At 39.3% G+C, this 19,201-nt stretch overlaps 1 protein-coding gene across 1 annotated transcript; it reads right to left on the bottom strand.

Annotated features, from left to right (window-relative positions):
- Positions 1–4,127: 4,127 nt before the first annotated feature.
- LOC117259975 (flotillin-2) lies at positions 4,128–16,100 on the bottom strand. The gene is made up of 11 exons (XM_033631813.2): positions 15,895–16,100; positions 13,958–14,039; positions 12,816–12,906; positions 11,895–12,018; positions 11,227–11,345; positions 9,421–9,534; positions 9,205–9,324; positions 8,888–9,102; positions 6,317–6,500; positions 4,705–4,854; positions 4,128–4,243 (listed from the first exon to the last, which is right to left on the bottom strand). Exons 1-11 carry the CDS (start codon positions 15,941–15,943, stop codon positions 4,205–4,207), a joined length of 1,287 nt encoding a protein of 428 aa, XP_033487704.1. The 5' UTR covers positions 15,944–16,100; the 3' UTR covers positions 4,128–4,204.
- Positions 16,101–19,201: the final 3,101 nt, after the last annotated feature.

Below are 19,201 nucleotides of genomic sequence, written 5' to 3'. Positions count from 1 at the left end.
CTCAAGTACTTCTTCTTCAACTTCTGATTTTGAAAACATCAAAGGGTAAGTTTTAAAAATCTAGTAACTAATTTATGTGGGAGGGAGGGTCATACATTTTCCACCAGTCACTCAGCAATGCTCAAGGAAAAATATCTGAAGCTTCTGGGAGGTCCAAAAATAAAAAAGAGTCACATCCCAGCCACCCCGCCTCCTCTAGTAAGTAAAGAACAGTCCCTTACTTCAAGTCTGTTCTAGATGAAGCTTTTAATTCTTATAAAATGCTGGATAGTTTATATAAAAATAAAACATATTTTAATTGTTCTATTGTCTATGTAAAAATCCAAGAGAGCTTTAGCCAGCTCTCACACTAATTACTTACTGGCTTCATCTATGATAATGCATCATAATTTAGTTGATTATATTTTGTATCAGTGATTTGGATCTACAAAGTAACTAAATTTATTAAGTGAATGTAGTGGAGTAAAAGTACAATTTTTGGCTTCCCATATGTAGCTGATTAGATATATAAGTAGCATAAAATGGAAATGTTCAAGTAAATTATAAGTAGCTGAAACTTGTGCTTGAATACTTAAGTAAAAAAAATCAACTACTAAAAAAAAATAAAATTATTAATCCTGCCTTTAAATATTGACTTACTACTGGCACCAAAAAAAGTACTTAATCTATTCATTATGCAGTATGCGCCCTGTCAGTATTGAATTATATTTAAGTATAAGAAAATATTGAGTATTTAAGGTTATTTTTTAACGTACTTTTACTGGGAATAAGTTTGACTTCAGAAATAGAAGGGACACAATGAGGAGTAAAGGGCCATGAGCAAATGCCACTTATTTACATAAACATACAATAACCTATCATGAAATTCTCCTTCTGGAAGTATAACAAAAAATACAAAACTGACAGAAACAGATAACATCTCTAACCAAAACTGACAAATAATAAATAAATGAAGCATGCAAAGAAATTATGACTGAAATCTGGCTTTATTTTCTATTAAAGGAGTTTTGACTATCTTCATATATGTATATTTATATATATATATATATCTAACACGTTGTACATCACCACACCTCAAACCAAAATTAAGAAGCCGATTCAGGAAACAGTGAAAAACATATCAATAATCAAATAAATAAAATTTGCAGAATAGTCAATGGCAAAATAAATAAATCATTACATTTGGATTTATTAGAACAACAATTAGCTAAGACTGAACGGATTATTCTGAGTACAGATGGGTGACATGCAGCAAGAGCATACATGGCCGTTTGAGACACACAGTAGTGCACGTGTTGTAAATAACATTAGGGATATAACACAAATATGTCATATATACAGTGGACACACTGGAAGCTAAACAAATCAGCATGGTCACAGTATTTGTCAAGTAACTAAATCAGCAAAGGATGAGCACAAAAAAAGATATTAACAATAATAATAATAACAGTCTTCTGTGAATCCTATGTCAGTATGCTCACATTGGCTGTTTACTTCAGTATCACATAAAACTACCTCTGTATTTGTTGTCACCTGCTTGAGATATGAGGCTCAAACTAAACATTACTGTCTCGCCACTTCAGGTGTAGTGTAGGTGAGCGCAGCTCTTTTCAGCGCTGAGGGGAGATGAGGGACATGCCCCCCTCCTTTAAACATCAGATCCTTTGTACTGCTGCACTGATGCTAAACATTTGGTGCATTAGACCCCAAAACAACAAAGCATTGTGACCATTCACAAACAGCAACATCAAAGATTTAAATAGATAAAACATTGTGTGGTAAGTACTCTGCTAAAAGATACTTCTATATTTGATGTCACAGTCATTAAAAAACAAACACTGAACAGAGTGTGTTTCTCTGAAAAGTGTCGGAGTTTGGTTTGTCGACACACCCTGTCAAACATGGCTTAGCATCTATAGATATTTGCAGTAGGAAATCAGATAAACTATGCAGTACTCCAGGTCCTTCTGATAGAATAAAAATTAAAAGACAGTCTATTCTATTTGGCATCGCTATCTGGCCTTTCAGTTTTAAAATCTATTCACATTAAGCCTTTTCCAAACAATATAAATATATTTCACACAACTCCAAGCTAGTCATGTTTACAATTTGTCCATGAAATATTTTTTCCCTTCTTTCTCATCTTTTTGTTTTAAACACCAAATGATGCTTTTCGATCTAGGCCGAAACTAATATTTTACATTAAAACCCACATTAAGTATTTAAGGACCACGTTACAAGCTACCCCATAAAAACTGGACTGATCAATCCCTCCAGGATGCTGCAACAACAACTGACGCCAATTCTGCCAATACCTTGCAACTTTTCCAATCACCACAACTTTGCTGCAACTTTGACGATTAAGAATGGGTAAAATCTCATTTCGTCGTAGAGCTGAGTGCAGAATATCGATTCGCTCAGCCCCTCCTTGCCCCCCGCTCTCTCTCATTCTCTTTCTTATCATGAGACTATTGCCGTGGGAGAGCTCTGTACCAGAGTCACACACACAGTGACAGGGCTAACTGTTAGCATCCTACAGCTAACATTACCCAACTGTAATTAACGGGTTTAACAACCGACTCAAGCCGCTTTGTTATCGGTGTGAGTTTGGGCTGTTAAACAGCTTGATGTTGGATGTTAGCCACTACTGCTGTGTTATTTTGCACTAACCGGGCAGAGAGAGCAGGAGGAGAGCCGCTCACAGAGGCAGCGCTGCTTTGAGTGACATCAACAGCTGATTGGTGACGATCAGCTGTCAGCCCCCACCTATATACCGCCTCTACCATCACAAATCCATTCTAGTTCTGAGGGAAACTAAGATGTTTATAATAAAAGGCTCCAAATCTGAGACACCATCACAACTACTTTTGCAGTTTTCCTTTGTCCCTGTATTTTCCTTGCATAAAAAGCACCACTAACATTGCAAAATGCATCGCAATTTTTAGAAGAGTTGCCATGAAATCAGGCATTTCAGGCTGCAACAATCCCAAAAACAATCCACGTGAAATCCTGGAGGGACTGACTGATACGAACAGCTTGTCAAGAACTAAGCTTCTTTCAGGGCAACAGACAAATTTTGCACAATGAAAGGGGCTTCTTTTAAGATTGTGAGCACCGGTTACATTGTAGAAATCAATCAGTGTCACATTCAAATAAGTAGTTAAAAATTACAACAAGTACAATACAAAGAAAACTTTACAATTAACAATATTCAGATTATCTAGGGAATGCAGATGTGTCTACTTACAAAGAAAGAGGTATATAAATCAACAAAAAGGCCTGCATCATGCAAAATGTAAAAAGTGAGAGCAGAGGCCCAAATGTGTAAATACCAAGGAATAGGTGTTAACATCAGCTGTCACATCGTCAAGGCTCCTTTTTACTCCCTTTACGTATGAAAATAGATATGTTCATTTCATGCGTTGTAACCTTCACTGCCGACATACTCCTGTGCGTCCATTTTGTTGGCACAGCTACATCCACTAGACAGCGCTAGAGGGCAAAGTCAAACGTTTCTGACAACAACCAACAAGGACAAACTGGAGGAGGTCGTAAAAGGTTTTAAAGGAGGCAGCCTTGTAGATGGCAGCAGTGTGTGAGGCCATTCTATACAGTGTGACATGTGGACAATCTATTCTTTTCATTATATCACAAATTTGTTCTCTGTCATGTCCTACAGACGTATCTCACTTGAACTACGCGACACTGCGCCCACTATCTCCAATGGTACTTCTCCGTTTCCTCTGTGACCATGAGGTTTCAGAAAACGTGCACAAACATAGACTACATGAACGCAGAGTACAACTGAAGGCTCCATGCTTGTCTGTAAACGTATTTAACGTTGAGCATGAATGAGCCATAACCTCGGTGAGAGTCAGCAGGTGGGTCAACCGTAACACCTTTCTAATATCAGCTTTCCCTTTGATGACATTTTATACAAACGGGCCAATTCATATATTCAAATACAAAAAAATAAATAAAAACACAAAATGCTCCCATGTTAAAACTAAATAAAAAAAATCTTTGAATGAGCAGCAGTGCATTCAGATATTCTGGCGCTGTATAAAGTAAGGCACCAGAGGTTTCCAAAATTCACTTGGTATACAGTATATACGTATAAAACAACAAAATTTTTCAAGTGTATTAAAGGCAGTCTATCAGAGTGCATACAACAGATACTGGAATCATGTGGAGTCGTCGGTTTTCAGGCTTGAGCGCTGCTCATCTTCTGCAGCAACGGGATCTGTTGAAAAATGACAGATTATTCAACCTGCCACTGAAACTCTACGGCTTTGAAACATACCCTCATGAATTTTACATAACCAAGCTGGAGTGCCTTCATGACCTACATTCTTTTCTATTCACTGTCCTTTTATAAGTTTTTCCAAAAGCCTCAACTGGCAGATTTCAACTCATTTTAGGCTACTACCAGCAAAGAAAAAGCTAAAGTTGATCATTATTTTTTTCTATAAAAGTTAGAGACCACAGCTTTAATATAAACAACTAATTTGTAAAATAAATGTTTTACAAAAAAGAACAAACGGAAATACATTAATTAAAAGTCCTCAATTAGCATCAAGCTACATCCCACATGGTAACAGCTAGCTATCAAAAACTAACAGGTGTTAAAAAATTACAGCTTAATAATACCACACATACATTCACATTGTTCACATACAAGTCTGTATTATAAAGCATGCATACCTTTGACAAATCCACTCCAGTGAGAGCGTTGACAGACACAGGAAGTTCAGCCAACAGGCGGTTCACCTCGCCCGTCACACGGCTGCTCTCTCCACTGAGGATGACTATCTCATTGGTCTTGGATAATGGCGCTGCCACCTTGGCAGCAATCTGCAAAAATACAGGTGAGTATTTACTGTAAGCTGGAAATAATATAAATCTCCCACACAAAGTGTTCATGTGACACAATATACAGTCATAGTCTCATGACCTGTGAATCATCAAGATGAGGCAATAGTGGTGATCCCACTGTAGGACTGAGAGCTGTTAACTTTCCTCCACGTTCTCCACAGTTTCATATCCAAATACCTAAAAATGTATTTCTGACCATCTTGAATGAATTTGGGTTTGAGAACAGAACACTGCTACTATTAAAAGTTTGCCCATGGAAATACAGCTGACTTGGGTGTGTAAAATACAGCATGCTAGTTTCGTAGAACAAATCAAAAAATGCTCCAGCTGTGTAAGCGCTCATGTTGTGGGACTATAAGGGAGATTTATTAGATTTAGACAGAGTCAGACCGGTCTTTTTGCTAAACTAAGCTAACCTTGTGGCAGTAGCTTTGTATTTACCAAACAGTGGTATCAATCTTCTCAACTCACTCTTAGCAAGAAAACTGGACACAAATATTTCCCAATATGACAAATTGTCCATTTTATACCAATTGTAGCACAGTGTTTTTGAAATTATGGACGGAATCAGAATGGTTGGTTGCAATAACCTCTGGGTAGAAAACTCCTCACATGCATAAAAATGAAACAGTGCTGAGCAAACACTGCCTCAGTTGGCTAGTTTTTAGCATCTAAAAAAATCTATATCAGTGTTAGTGTACACTATATTTAGAATATTTTCACAGCTTCACATCACCATCAGGCATGACTTTCTGATGGGTAACTGAAGCTGTTATCTCAAAGCCACCAGACTCCACTGACAAAAACAGTCATTTAAGACCACTAGAGTTGCTGATCTAGCTGACTTGATCAATGTGTGAGGTAAAGCAGTGAAATATTCCGAATATAGCGCACAATCAACCTGATATTTATATTTCATATGACTACCATAAACATTTTGCTGTGGCCCCTGTCCACGGCAGTATATTGCTCAGCTTCTGTGCTGGTAGATTTGAATTATCTATGATGTGTGCACAGCAACACACTACATAAGATAATCACACCAGTTACGTCAGACAGGATGGACCATCATGTTTAACTACACATCTTTAAATGTTACAGACATGACAAATAAACAAGTTTGCTGATTTCACATATCTCTGCAATTGAAATCAATTACCAGTTTTCTAATAAGAGGTGACTGCTGTTGTTAACGTGACATCACTGTGATTCAGTCTATATTGCTTACGGAAGACATTTTTTGATTCATGTACTGATTTCAACAAAGATTCCTCCTTCTGTGGGACTCATGCACTGATGCAGCACTGGCTCATGTTTGCTGTAAGAAGTATTATTCATACACAAACCAAACTCAAACATCAACAACTACAAGTTGTTTAGTAAAGCTGGATGTGCATTATGGAACTCTTAAGGACACTTGGAGAACCTATATATGTTTTACCTTAGGCAGGGCCTCAAGGACCAGAGCAGTCTTAGCTGCCTCTCCGTACTGCTGGTAGGCCTCAGCCTTCAGTCTCATCTTCTCAGCCTCCGCTTTGCCCACTGCTTCGATGGAGCTAGCCTCCGCCTCTCCAATCTTCTTGATCTTCTCTGCCTGAGCCTGGGCTATCAGCACCGTCTTCATCCTGAGGCAGGGGAAACACAGGAGTTATAATAACTGACATCTGATTCATCCATCAACGCATCCATCAAAATTACATTACACACTATGTTGCTTAACTCTACCACTTCTAATCTCATCATACAACATTGTATCACAACTGTGTAATAAATTTTACTTTATGAAAATTGTGAATTTTATGACTCCATTACTTAACGGGGCAAAAAGCGAAATCGTTTCACCACTAGGTTTGCTGTTGTGCACTGCCTGTAGACCAAAACAAAGTGTGTCATGAGCCACTCCTCCCTCTACCTCTGCTCTCCGAACCTGAATAACAAACCAGGGCTCGGTGCTCCAGTTGGATCCAAACAGAGAGCCGGGGCTAGTTGGGAAGCTAGCGGAGGTTAACCGGCTGTGCTGCAGCTAACGCCTCGCTAGCCGCTCCCAGCTAGCTCCGGATTGTTATTGAGGTTAAAGTGGGAGAGGCAGTGGATCTGTGGGGCAGCTGAGTGAAGTGGAGTCTGAGGAGGAAGCACCGGTTAGCCCCGGTTTCGTTCCGCTCTCTGCCATTTCATTTCGAAAATATGCGCTGCCATTGCTCACTGGCTGTAGCCTTTTATAGGGAGGGAGGAATTCTGAAATTTGGCTGAAAGTGCAACTAAATAATGTAAGTGTTTAGCAAAATTTCAGCTGCATAACCATAGCAGAAGAAATGTGGCACGGTGAGTAGTACTCTGTTGTTGGTAAGGATACAAGGCTGGAAGGACTGGTTTCAAGCCTATGTGAAAGATCATCATCTGTCCTGCTAGTATGTCCTTAAGCAAGACAATGAAACTCTACCAGGAGGACACTGATGGTGGTGCTCTGTAGCTCCTGACCTGTGACATCCCTGTACAGCAGGAAATAATCACAAAAATAGGAGGTAAAAAAAAAAAAGTGCTGCCCTGAAGCCTAAAATTTTAAAAGCTCAGAAACACCACTGCCAAAACTCACTCCCCGTCTCAGACAAGGGGATATTTGACTACAGATGTGAATGTCTTGTCTTATATTGTGATGCTAATGGAGAGATACATCTCACTGTCACTGTTAAGACCTGTCTCTCTCTCTCTCCCTCTGCACAGATTTTACACCTGCTTTTCTCAGGTGTTAATTTCAGACATAATTTCCTCTGCTGCAGTAGTCAGTCAGCAATGGCACATCAGATTCAGTGGCTATTTTCAGCCATTCAACACAAACACCTTAAAAACCTTTCTGCTTAAACCAAAGCACGCCATTTTTAGTGATGCTACTTCCTCCCCTATTTGCCAGTGCACACCCTGACTGTTTAGAACCTAACAAAAGAAAACAAATCCTTCGTAAATATCTTCCCGTACCTTTTGCAACTGAAACTCCCACTCAGCAGGTATTTAAACAACCTCACTGTCCTTCTCCTCCTACTCACATTTTTATTGCTAATAAATGGAGACCGTTGCTACGGGCAAATTAAATTTTCACAAGACATGCCGGCTACAAAGGTTACAAGCTTGCTGTTATTCCAAAAACAAAAAACAAAAAAAGAAGCAAACTACAAAGCTGCAATATTGCTACTGGACCGTGTGGTGGAAATTGCCTGCAAATACTCAGCACTCAGGAAAGAAAAACAAAGCATGCGATGGGCTTCTTTTAAAAAATGTTTCGCAATCTGACATGATCAATCTGTTTCAGATCTTGGCTCTACTCAGCCTGTTAGGTCATGTCTTTTATCAAAATTAGCAATGAGACAAAAACTTTTTTGGACATTGCAGAGAAAAGTTGCAGTGGTCTAAACTGGCCAGCCTCAACTCATCTCAAACTGGCTGATGGTGTCACCTGTGACTCAGTATGTCAAGTCATCATCGGCTGGTTTTAGAACATAAAAAGCATGTCACCTGTTCAAACAGTCAATCAGCAGTCATTCTCATTTATATCCTCGAGGCTGTTGACATGTATGTCAGTCTCTGTCGTCACGGTGTTTTATTGTTGGACAGTGGGTTGCTGCTGCTTCTTGCCAATTAATCCGTGCTGTTTATTTTAATTATTTTGATGTATTTATTTTGAATACAGCTGGAAGTTAGAAAGGAAGTGCAAAGAGTCGTTGGTATGGAGAAGATACACCATCTCGCCGAGTCGCACTGGTGTAAACTGGCAGTTTTTCAGAATGTTGCAGACCAGCACATCGCAAGTAGTTGCAAGTTTCAACACGTCTCGCCATAAATCTTTGGTGTGAATTGGGCTTTAGGTCAACTAGAGGCCATTGTAGTGAGACAACAAGAGAAGTGAGGACTGTGCCTAACACTTGTCAGTTCTCTCAGTGATCTTGAACTTTCTACTAATTGGTGATACTGATTGAAATAACTCATAAAATGCTTCTTTAAACAAAGGGTTCTCACTCACTTCTGCCCCTCAGCCAGCTGCTGCATTTTGAAGGCCTCTGCCTCAGCGGGCCTCTTGATTGTGGCAATGAGCTCCTTGTCTGTCCGGTCAATCTCCCTGTCCTCGATAACGATCTGTTTCTTCCTCTGCACCACTTGGATCTCAATCTCCTCCAGGCGGATCTTTTGCTGCTCCTTTGCTGCCTGCAGCTCGTACGCCAGCTGGGCCTCTGCTTTCTGAAAACATCAGCACATACACGGTCACACATACACACCTGAGGTTACACACATTATGATTGAAACCTACTTTCAACACAGTTTCAAACCTCAGGTGCCCACCTTGGTGTTGACCTCCTGGTTAAAAGCAGCTTTCTGCAGCTCCAGTTCTCGTTTGGAGTTGGCCATCTTGGTGTCAGCCAGGAATTTCACGTCCATCATCTCCTTCTTACATTCCGCTTCCTATGAGACAATAAAAAAGTAAAGCAGTGTTCGGTTGGTTGTTGTGCACAACAAAACCCACTTCCCAGAGTCTCCCATCTACTAGAGCCTCCTTACCCGTATCCCAGCATCTCTCTCTGCCTCAGCAACACCAATGTCTGCATCCCTCTGGACAGCTGCAGTCTGGGTCTTCCCAAGGGAGCTCAGGTAATCCAGTTTATCATACACATCCTGCAAGCACAGACAAACAGGTTACACCTATAAGCTTCCAGTAAACACTGAACCACAGTAAAGTGAAGTGCGACTGACACTAAATTTTAAAATTAAATAAAAAAAATAAAATAAAATAAAATGATTTTAGCTATCATAATGTAAGGCTGTGACAGATGAGACACAATATATTTGTTCCATTTGTCAAAACCCAATCTGTGAGATAAATCTTTTCCACATAATGTAATTTCTGAATTAAACCATGAAGTCAAAATATAATAATTTCTCATGAAAAAGCCGGACAGATCAGAAGTGAAGAAAATGTTTCAGGGGTCTGAGGAGTAAGCATTTTATTTGATTTGTAGTAAGTATGTGTTCTAAATATCCCATTTCTCTCACCACTGATTGGACAAAATCTGTCTGGTGCAGTTTATCTGTGCATGGTAACAGCTTATTGATTTCCACACCTGCACTGAAGAGTTTCCAGCACAAGCAAATGCCTCATTAACTGTAACTCATGACAGCAGCAATTGATTCGTAAAAAGGTCTCAACTAAATTCAACAATAACATAAAAGGATCATCAGGACTCCAACTCCTTTTACAAATAATATCTACACCAAGAGACAATCTACCACAATTATTTAGATGTTTTTTTTAATCGAGAAATGAGATGAAATAATGATACATATAAAGATAAAACCACAAATGTCTGAGGCCTCCACTAGTGAGCTAACTGGCACTGACGCATCACAGAAACCATCTTGGCCCGGACTAATTGATGTGGAAAAAAATGGACTCTGGGCTTTCAGCGAAGCACTACGGTCAGCCACTGTCTCTGCACCACACTTCATTTAGTTTGAATCAACAACAATAAACTCTACAGGAGGAGGGCGTATCTACCAGTCAATCTTTAGAGCCATTAAAACTTGTGGAGATGACTTCTCTAATGAGCACAGAACAACATATTTGATTTATTAAAAACAAGATGCTTGTTTCTACAGTTCTGCTTAGCCTATAAACATACACTGTATGTTACCATGTTGGGTTCTTTTTTTTTTTTAACCACAGACAGCCCTGTAATCGCTATCAACAAACCCACCAGACCCCATTTCAATAAACAGTAATTTTCATATAATTGTTTTAGATTTAGACTTTTAGATGTTATGCATACATTTATGTTTTCATCGCTGATCCAACAAAAGAATGTGTGCAAGTTGTCCTCTTTGTCTGTCATCTAAATGCTCCTGTCTCTCTCACTTAATGTTACGACCCATAAACAAGCCCTACTTTAGGAGGTCGACTAGCTAAATGTCAGCACAGAAAGCTTTGGCCAGCTAGCTCAAGACAGACACAGGGTGCTTTCCATTTTGCTAACTGGGCTTTCTTTCTTCCCAACTCTTTCGTTCTCCAGCTGACCCAGAAATCGGTCGAGGTCCACCCTCGCTGTATGTTGTGTACTGGTTTGTTCTTGGATGGAGGCTGCAGATCTTTATCAGCATGTGCTGTTTTTTCTTTGTATTGGAGAAAATTTAATTTAATTTGGCTGTTAGTTTTGAAGGAGCTTGATCTGATATACGGCAGAGGTTTCTATGAGCGGAGTATCCATTCTGAGGGTCAACATTGCAGCCGATCACGTTCACGTAACTGTGGGACACCAAAGTCATGATTGTGATTAAAATTCGATTTATTACACAGCCCTAGTGTCCACCCACCTTGATAGTAAAGCTGAGAATCTCGATGCCCATCCTTCCCACGTCTGGAGCTGCTACCTCCCGCACCAATTTAGCAAACTGGTCCCTGTCCTGATAGATCTGCTCTACGGTCAGGGTACCTGCAAAAGAGAGACATTGTCAGTATCTCCTTACCACGTGTCCTTGTGTGCCACTTTTTACAAACCAGCAGCAGTCTTACGCATTTTTATTTTTGATCAAAATGTATTTGGCTTATGTAAAAACAAGGATGGCAGAGTTTTCTTAACACTTTAGAGAAGCTTTAAATCCTATCACTAAAGAAACACAAACTTCAAAGAGTCATTAGGTTTTTAACTTATTGTTTACGTGTTTCAAACGACAGAGATTTCAGCCTCTTCATTGTGAAAATTTGTTTCCCCTCTCTGTTTTATAGAATTGTATGTTCAATATCTTTTGGTTTTGGACTGTTGGGCAAACAAAATCAGAAATCTGAGGATGTCACCTTGGACATTTTCTATTATCTGTAACAAAGAATCCACAAAATAATTGGCACATTGATTGAAAATCAAATAAATCGTTAGTTGCAACCCAAAACCACTATTAAGTATTTACAGAGGCATATGAGGAAATAAATGTAGGTGTCCTTATTTTAACAAATGCAATTATTCAAATAAAATGAATGTCCATACCAAGAATTGAGCGGAGATGTCCCTCCAGAGTCTGCAGAACCACAGCTTTGATTTCCATGACTGATTTACCCAGGAACTGCTCACAAGCCACCCCCAGTAAGTCCTGATCTGTCATGACTTTGACCTGAGAAGACACAGTGAGGTGAGCTCATCTGGTAAAAGACCAAACTCTCAACATCTAGCGCCAAAGTATGTGATGGGCGAGCTATATTCTCTAGAACTGTGTTAAATATTTAAGCAAAAACTGTAAAAGGGACAGTTTTGTGAAATGCGCTTGCAAATCTGGCACTCGTTTGCACATAGTGGCTGATCTATGCTCTTGCTGCTTAGTTGTTTACATGCAGGTGCCGTGTTTTCAGTCTCAGTTGCTGAATTGAATCACGAGGGCTTATATTGTGTGAGTGGCAGTTAATTTCTGCACATGTGAAATAATACAATGTGCACGAGCATGTTCTATCACGTTTACGAAACATGACATAAAACTGACGGCATAAGGGTGTTATTTGAATTATTTTAGTTGTAAGGCTGATACTTTCCCTGATTTTTGGTACTAATAGCAAATGTATTTATTTATTTCTAACTTAATAAATACCAACCCCTCAATTAACAAAACCACAAGAGAAGCCAAACTTCTTAAATGTTCACTGTCGTCTCAACACAATCAACTGCACCACTATGCCTGAATAAATGAGTCAAAAAAATATCAAACAACTCTGAATAAAGAACTAAAGAATAAAGAATCTCACCAGACATCACATTCCAGCTATCTGCACTTAAAAAATGTTAATATTCTACGCTAAAGACACATTTCAGTAAGTATAAAAATATTATCGTTCAATATGCGGGCCTAGTGATAACAGATGAAGACAGATGAGGCCTGGTCCATGTAGGAATAGAGAGGACACTGGGATGTGGTCTTACCTGAGCCACCCCTGTGACAGTGATGGCTACCCCCTCTGCTGTCTCTACATCCTCACATCGGGGCTGCAGAGTCATGATCTCCAGAGTTATCCTAGAGCAAGGAACAAAGGCACATTTTTTTGGCCATAAATAGAAGAATATCAAGTGGAAAGAGATGTACGTTCAGACACCAACTCCATCAAAAGTCTCTACAGCTGTTAAAGCCAAGTGATAGTTGATCCAGCAGTGATCAGCTGCAGTTGTCATCAGAAACAGACATTGTTTCATGTGATGCTTCAAAGGGAAAAAATCTCATTACTCTACAGAAATATTTCCTTGTTTCCTCTCTCCTCACAAGGTTTCCTTGCATTTTATCAAGCATCTCCAGTGGGAGGGACTAAGATTCAAGGAAAAGAGAGAGATGAGGGAAATGTGGATGCAAAATAAGGTAATGGGATGAACCCAACATCCACCCACAGCTGTGCTTCATTACTCTGCCATTCTGCTGGCAATTTAACACGACTATATGAATCCAAGTACTGAACATCACAACAGAGCAATACTCAGGAAATGAGCTGATGGACTATCGCTACTGTGACATGTGACAGTGCTGTGGAATATAAAACTGCTGTAATAAAATGTTTGATATTCTAGTAGAGCTCAACCAGCCAACAACAAATGCTGCAAAAAATTAACCTGCACCTGTCTTGAGACACTGCATATTTAAGAGGGCAGGGCATATTTAAGCACACAAGAGCACACAATTCCTCTTAGAAAAGTGTAAATGTGTAAGCTGGAAAAGAGAGAGACCTTTGAACCTGTGTACATTAGAAACAACAACACTGTGTGTAATAGTAGACAGAATATGGAAGACCAGCATCATCCACCAGACCACCACTTGCTTACAGACTGCCTGCAGATAATGGGACTGACTTCCCTGTGGAAATCCAAGACAGCAGAAGCCCATTTCAGTGTGGTCTTTTTAAAAACATCTGATATTTCATCCAAATAACTTTGAACAGAGGGCTTTTATTAGTATAATCCAATTATATGCAAGGAGCAGCACTTGCTTTCACAAAAGCATTTCAAGAAGATACTAAAAGGCCAACTCAAATTCAAGACAACATAAGAAATAGTAACTTATGTTTTAACAATGTTGTCACCTTTGGGTGTCTGAGATGAGCCACCAAGCCCAGGCCCAGCCTCCCACAGCATAGGTCTTTTGATCAGAGCCACAGCAACCACCTGAGGGAAGAGAATCAGTTACATAAAATCATCACTTTATGTTCAATAATCTACTCGCTAAAACCTTAACAGCCAAATAACATTTTAATTATCTAAGTGCAAGAAAGGCAAATGCAAACACAGAAATGCAGACTGCATTTAGTAAAAGCTGAAAGCTGAGCAATGTTCTGTTTTGTCAAATATTTATTTATCTTCAGGGTGTAAACGCAGCAGGCAAACTACATACTATACACACTATATACTACTATGCTATACAGCAGTGGTTCCAAGCCTGAGGGTTCGTACCCTTCCAGCAGGTCACATAGTACACAGGAGGTGCTGTGGGATTAAAACAGATGTCCTTCTAGGCTTCACTCTTGTAGTTTTACATTTTCAGGTCTTTAAAAATGTTTTAAATAAAACAGGATTACAAAATCACTCCTTAGTCGGTAACCCAAAGACACACACAACTAGCAGTGATAAAAGAGGTACTGAGATTCTTTGCTTAGGTTAGTAAACATATGGCTGCGTAAAAAAATACTCAATTATGAGTAGAAGTCCTGAATTCAGAGAGTTGCTTCAGTAAAAGTACAGATGTATTATCAGCAACTTGTACTTAAAAAGTATCAAAACTACTCATGTTCAGAATGGCTCCTTCCAAAGTGGTGTCTTATTGTTGATTATTATGTTATTCAGTTTTTATCCCCAGTGAATACATCAGATAATGACATTGTTTAGTGTTAAAAGTAAAAGTAATGTATCTCAATAAAAAGTGCGATATTTTCTTCTGAAATGTAGTGAGGCAGAATTATTAAGTAGTGCGAAATGTTAATACTCAAAGTACAAGTATGTCAAAATTTTACTTTACAACAGTACTTGAGTAACTGTACTTAGTTACTTTTACCACTTGCAACTGGCAAAGATGGGTCACAAGTAGGCATTGTTATGATTTAGGGGTCACAGGCCAAAACTATTGGGAACCATTGCTGTACACCATATAGCAGCTTTGAGATATTTCGTGTGCCAACACCACAGAGATGCCAAACACCCATGTGCATTAAATAGGCTATTTAGTAATATTTGAACTGTGTGCTGTACCTTGTTGGACACACCTGCATTTCTACAGTAGTCTAGAGATTCTAGACTGCATGTTACCACTCAGTGGTTCATTTTCAAACAATTAGGAAATAAGAAAACTAAGTTTAACCTCTGTAAATATTTGCCAGAACACATCACAGCTGAGGAAATCGTGGGAAAAAAACGTCAAAAAGCTTTTTACAGGTTTTGTTACTTTAAATACATTGGCACACAGATTGATCACTTCATTTAGCATTAACGTTATTTCCTGAGCTCTCCAATGATTAACTTAACACAGCTGACTTGACGTTAACCTACATTACAGCATAAGCTGAGGGAGGATGAGCAAACCCGCCCCCCTTTACATCACCGTGGGCCAAATTGAACTGACAGACTGCATCCGCAGATAACGTTTGTAGTTTTTATAATAACTATTTACACATGCGTTCATGGTTGTATATTTAATTATAATTGTCGATTTAACCGTAACGTTAGCTTATTATAACGGGCTATTGATAATAACGCCAACTTGCCGTGACTTCATTGCTTGCTAACGATGTTAGCATTACGGTTCTACGTTAAGCAAGCCGTGATTGATGATACTGACACTAATTTAATAGCTTTACACAGAGAATACATAGGCTACCTACCCCATTTTTGGCATTAGCAGACAAGCTATATTACTACAAACAAGAGTAAGATGAACGTTTGCCAGCTAGCCCCCAACATCAGTTAGCCAGTTAGCTCTTAAATGACAGCTAGCTTAGCGTCACTAGCTCGGGGAAAATGGAACACCCACCGGAGACCACCAGAGCTTCGTTCGGCCCCACAGTTAAGCAGTTCCCCATGTTGACTCGAAGAGGCAAATTCAATAAGCAAGCAAACAGCGGGGTCCCTCACGGAGTTAAAGATATATATATGTTATCCGTTGTTCAATTTCAGGTGTGAACGGTGCGAAAGACTCTCACGTCCCTCACGACGACAGCAACAACACAGCCCCGCCCGGGCGGGGAGGGGCTGTGTTGTTGCTGTCGTAATGCGCACAGCAACTGAATACTGAGTAGCGTTCAGCTGCTCTGTGATATGTTGTGTGCCAGTACAACAGAGATGGCAAACATCCATATGCATTAACTGGGCTAATTATTGATATTCTAACTGTGTGCTCTACCTTGCTTGACTCAGCTGCATTTTAACAGCAGTGCGGACATCCTAGACTGCATGGTAACATTCAGTGATGTTTCCTTTTCAACAATACAGAAAGATCATATTTCATATAATAATATTTTATGATTTCATATGACAAATAAATTGATAAATTGATCGAATTATTCACAGTTGATACACGTTTGGGAGAAAGCTGCAAAAGGCGCCACCGTTGCCAAGCAACAGTTGCTAGGCAGTAGTAGCAGCTAGGGTGGGAGGGTCTAATGGAAGCGTTGTTCTGTTCTGTTCGAGACGTTCTGTGACGTCACATAAGAAAACGTCTGTGATCTTTAGCCTAAATACTGTTTGAAGGCTTACAGTGTAACAGGCTGTAGATGTATGAGCTAGCTAACTGATAACTTCAACCTAGATTATTTAGTTTTACATTGACAAACCAGATAAGTCAGTGAAAACTGAGCCAAACAAAACTAAAAAAAAGCATTGAGGATAATCATCCATAACAACATAATAACATTTGCCACGAATAGGCCTATACCAGGACCTGTACAGACAGATGCCGAAGCTTAGAGGATGTAGCCTACTGTTCGCCTACTGATGGAGTCCTTTTTTTAAAAAGATGATATGGTGGTTGGTCATGCCCGCAAAATGTTCGATGCATTCAGAGCCAAGATGAAAATCTGGTGCTCACCTGGACTAAGGAGACAGAACAAGTCAGACCACCTCCCTGGAAGAACTTACTTGTGGTGAAGGCTCAGATCCTGGTCCTGCTACCGGCAATGATGCAAAAAAACTTTTTAACATGCAAGGTGCATATTGAAGCTGCCTTAGAAGAGGCTGCATTTTGTGAACTTAATGTAGATATGTGCTCGGATTTCTCCATCATACCACCCTACGTGTCAAAGTTATTCTGGAAAACTAAGTAGAGGTGACGATCCCTGTGCTTGGACTTTTAGAAGTGACTGCTTCATTCAAGTCCAGGTCTGTTCCTGCTTCCCTCATAATGGTTAGTGAAGGCCCCGCTCTGCTTGGAAGATAGGCTACTTGTTTAAAGCTTTCGAATGGAAAATCGGTACTGATACCATCCTGCGACCAAAAATCTGCAGACATATAAAATCTGACACCTTAAAATTAACATGCAAAGTGTGTGTTAAAAGTACGTCAGGAGAAGCTGCAGACGTCTCATTACTGGTGGACACAGGGGGAGAATTCTCTGTTATAGGCTACCAGAGTCTTTGTTTAAGAAACATTTCTCTAAATGTCTCCTTTCTGACTCTGAGCTTGATCTGCAATTCTACTCAAATGTGACCGTTCCAGTGCTTGGACTTTTACAAGCAATGGTCTCATTTGAGTCCAGGTCTGTTCTTGCGTCCTGTGGTTAAAAAAAAAAAAAAAAAGAGAAAAAAAAGCCCCACACTGCTGGCGGTGGACTTGTTCTCAGCTTTAAAATGGACAGTCATTGCTGACTCCAACCAGCGACCAAAAAAGCATTGCATCTTCTGCAGGTTCTTCAAAATCTGCAGCTGTAGAAGAAGAGTTGGTGTTATGTAATGAAATGAGGTGTACTGGTTTACTCAGAGAGCTCTGGTTTTCCACATCGAGTGATTATAAACATCTAATAAGTGAATCAATAAACGTAAATAAATACATTTCTGCTTGTCTCTCATCATTTACTGTAAGAGCTGTAAATATTTAATTCTGACTGCTGATTCAGTGTAACGACCTCAGACATGAAACTGGTGGACTCAAATGCACGACTCGCAGTAGGTTTAACAAAAGTATTTTACTTGGCAAAATCAATTTAAACAAAAGGCGCTCTCAAGGAGGATATACAAAGTTCAAAACAAAACACTCACAATGAGGATCAAAAAAATATCACAACTTAGAATCAAACCTGATAACATGAAAACCTGACATCACACAGACTGAACAAGACAAACTGGCAACAAGACAAAGAGAGGCAAGGACTATTTATACATGAGGTAGGGGAACACAGGTGAAACCAATCAGGGGCGGGGTAGACAATCACAATGGCGGGAAAATCACACAAAGGGAGGAAGTCAGGGTCTGAAACGAGAGGGAAAAGGTGAGTACAAAATAAAACAGGAAGTGCACGACGAGACTGGACATGAGTGACTTTAACTTAACATAAAGTGCTCATGACAAGTGCTCATGACAACAAAGGACTAAACATGAAACTAAACTAAGGCATGACATAAAATATGAAACACTAAACATGAACATGAATAAAATTAACATACTTGACGAGACACAACATTCAGTTTGATTCATGCATTTCACATTTGTATTAGGTACAAAGAAAAAATTGTGTTCTTTTACAAGTATTTTTTTTTTCATATGAAAACCTCAGTATTGGAGTCTGTAAAGAGAGCATACTGAAGTTTTACTATCAGTTCAGTTTTAAATAGTACATTTGTTTGTGAAAATGCATGTGTTTGTGCAGTACTGAGCATATAACTGGATACATCAGACTTGGATTATATTACTAAATGAGTTGTGTGAGAGTTTGTAAATAGGTGTTTGATATAGTTTTGCTATTGTCAATAGGCCCCAGTCAATCAATAAATCAACATGTGGAGGACAGTGAGAAAATGAAAGTTTTCCTTACGAATTTAAGGTTACACAGCATAACTAATTGTTTACAAATGTTTATTTTGTGGGTGAGGTTTTCTTCTGAGAGTGGCCATGGGTCATCCCTGCCATTAAGTAAAAGTACTTTACATCAAAATATATTTAAGTACCAAAAGTAAAAGTACTCATTACGCAGACTGGCCCGTGTCATCATTATAATTACTGATGTATTAATGTGTTCATCAGTTTAATATTGCAGCTGGTAAAGGTGGAGGTCATTGTGATTACTTTGTTTACTACACTCTTAGAAGAAATTGTTCTATATAGAAGCTTTAAGGGGTCTATAGCTTGAT

This window comes from Epinephelus lanceolatus, chromosome 4, assembly GCF_041903045.1.
Source record: "Epinephelus lanceolatus isolate andai-2023 chromosome 4, ASM4190304v1, whole genome shotgun sequence".
Classification (NCBI taxonomy): Eukaryota; Metazoa; Chordata; class Actinopteri; order Perciformes; family Serranidae; genus Epinephelus; species Epinephelus lanceolatus.
This window is presented reverse-complemented; position numbering and strand designations above follow the sequence as displayed.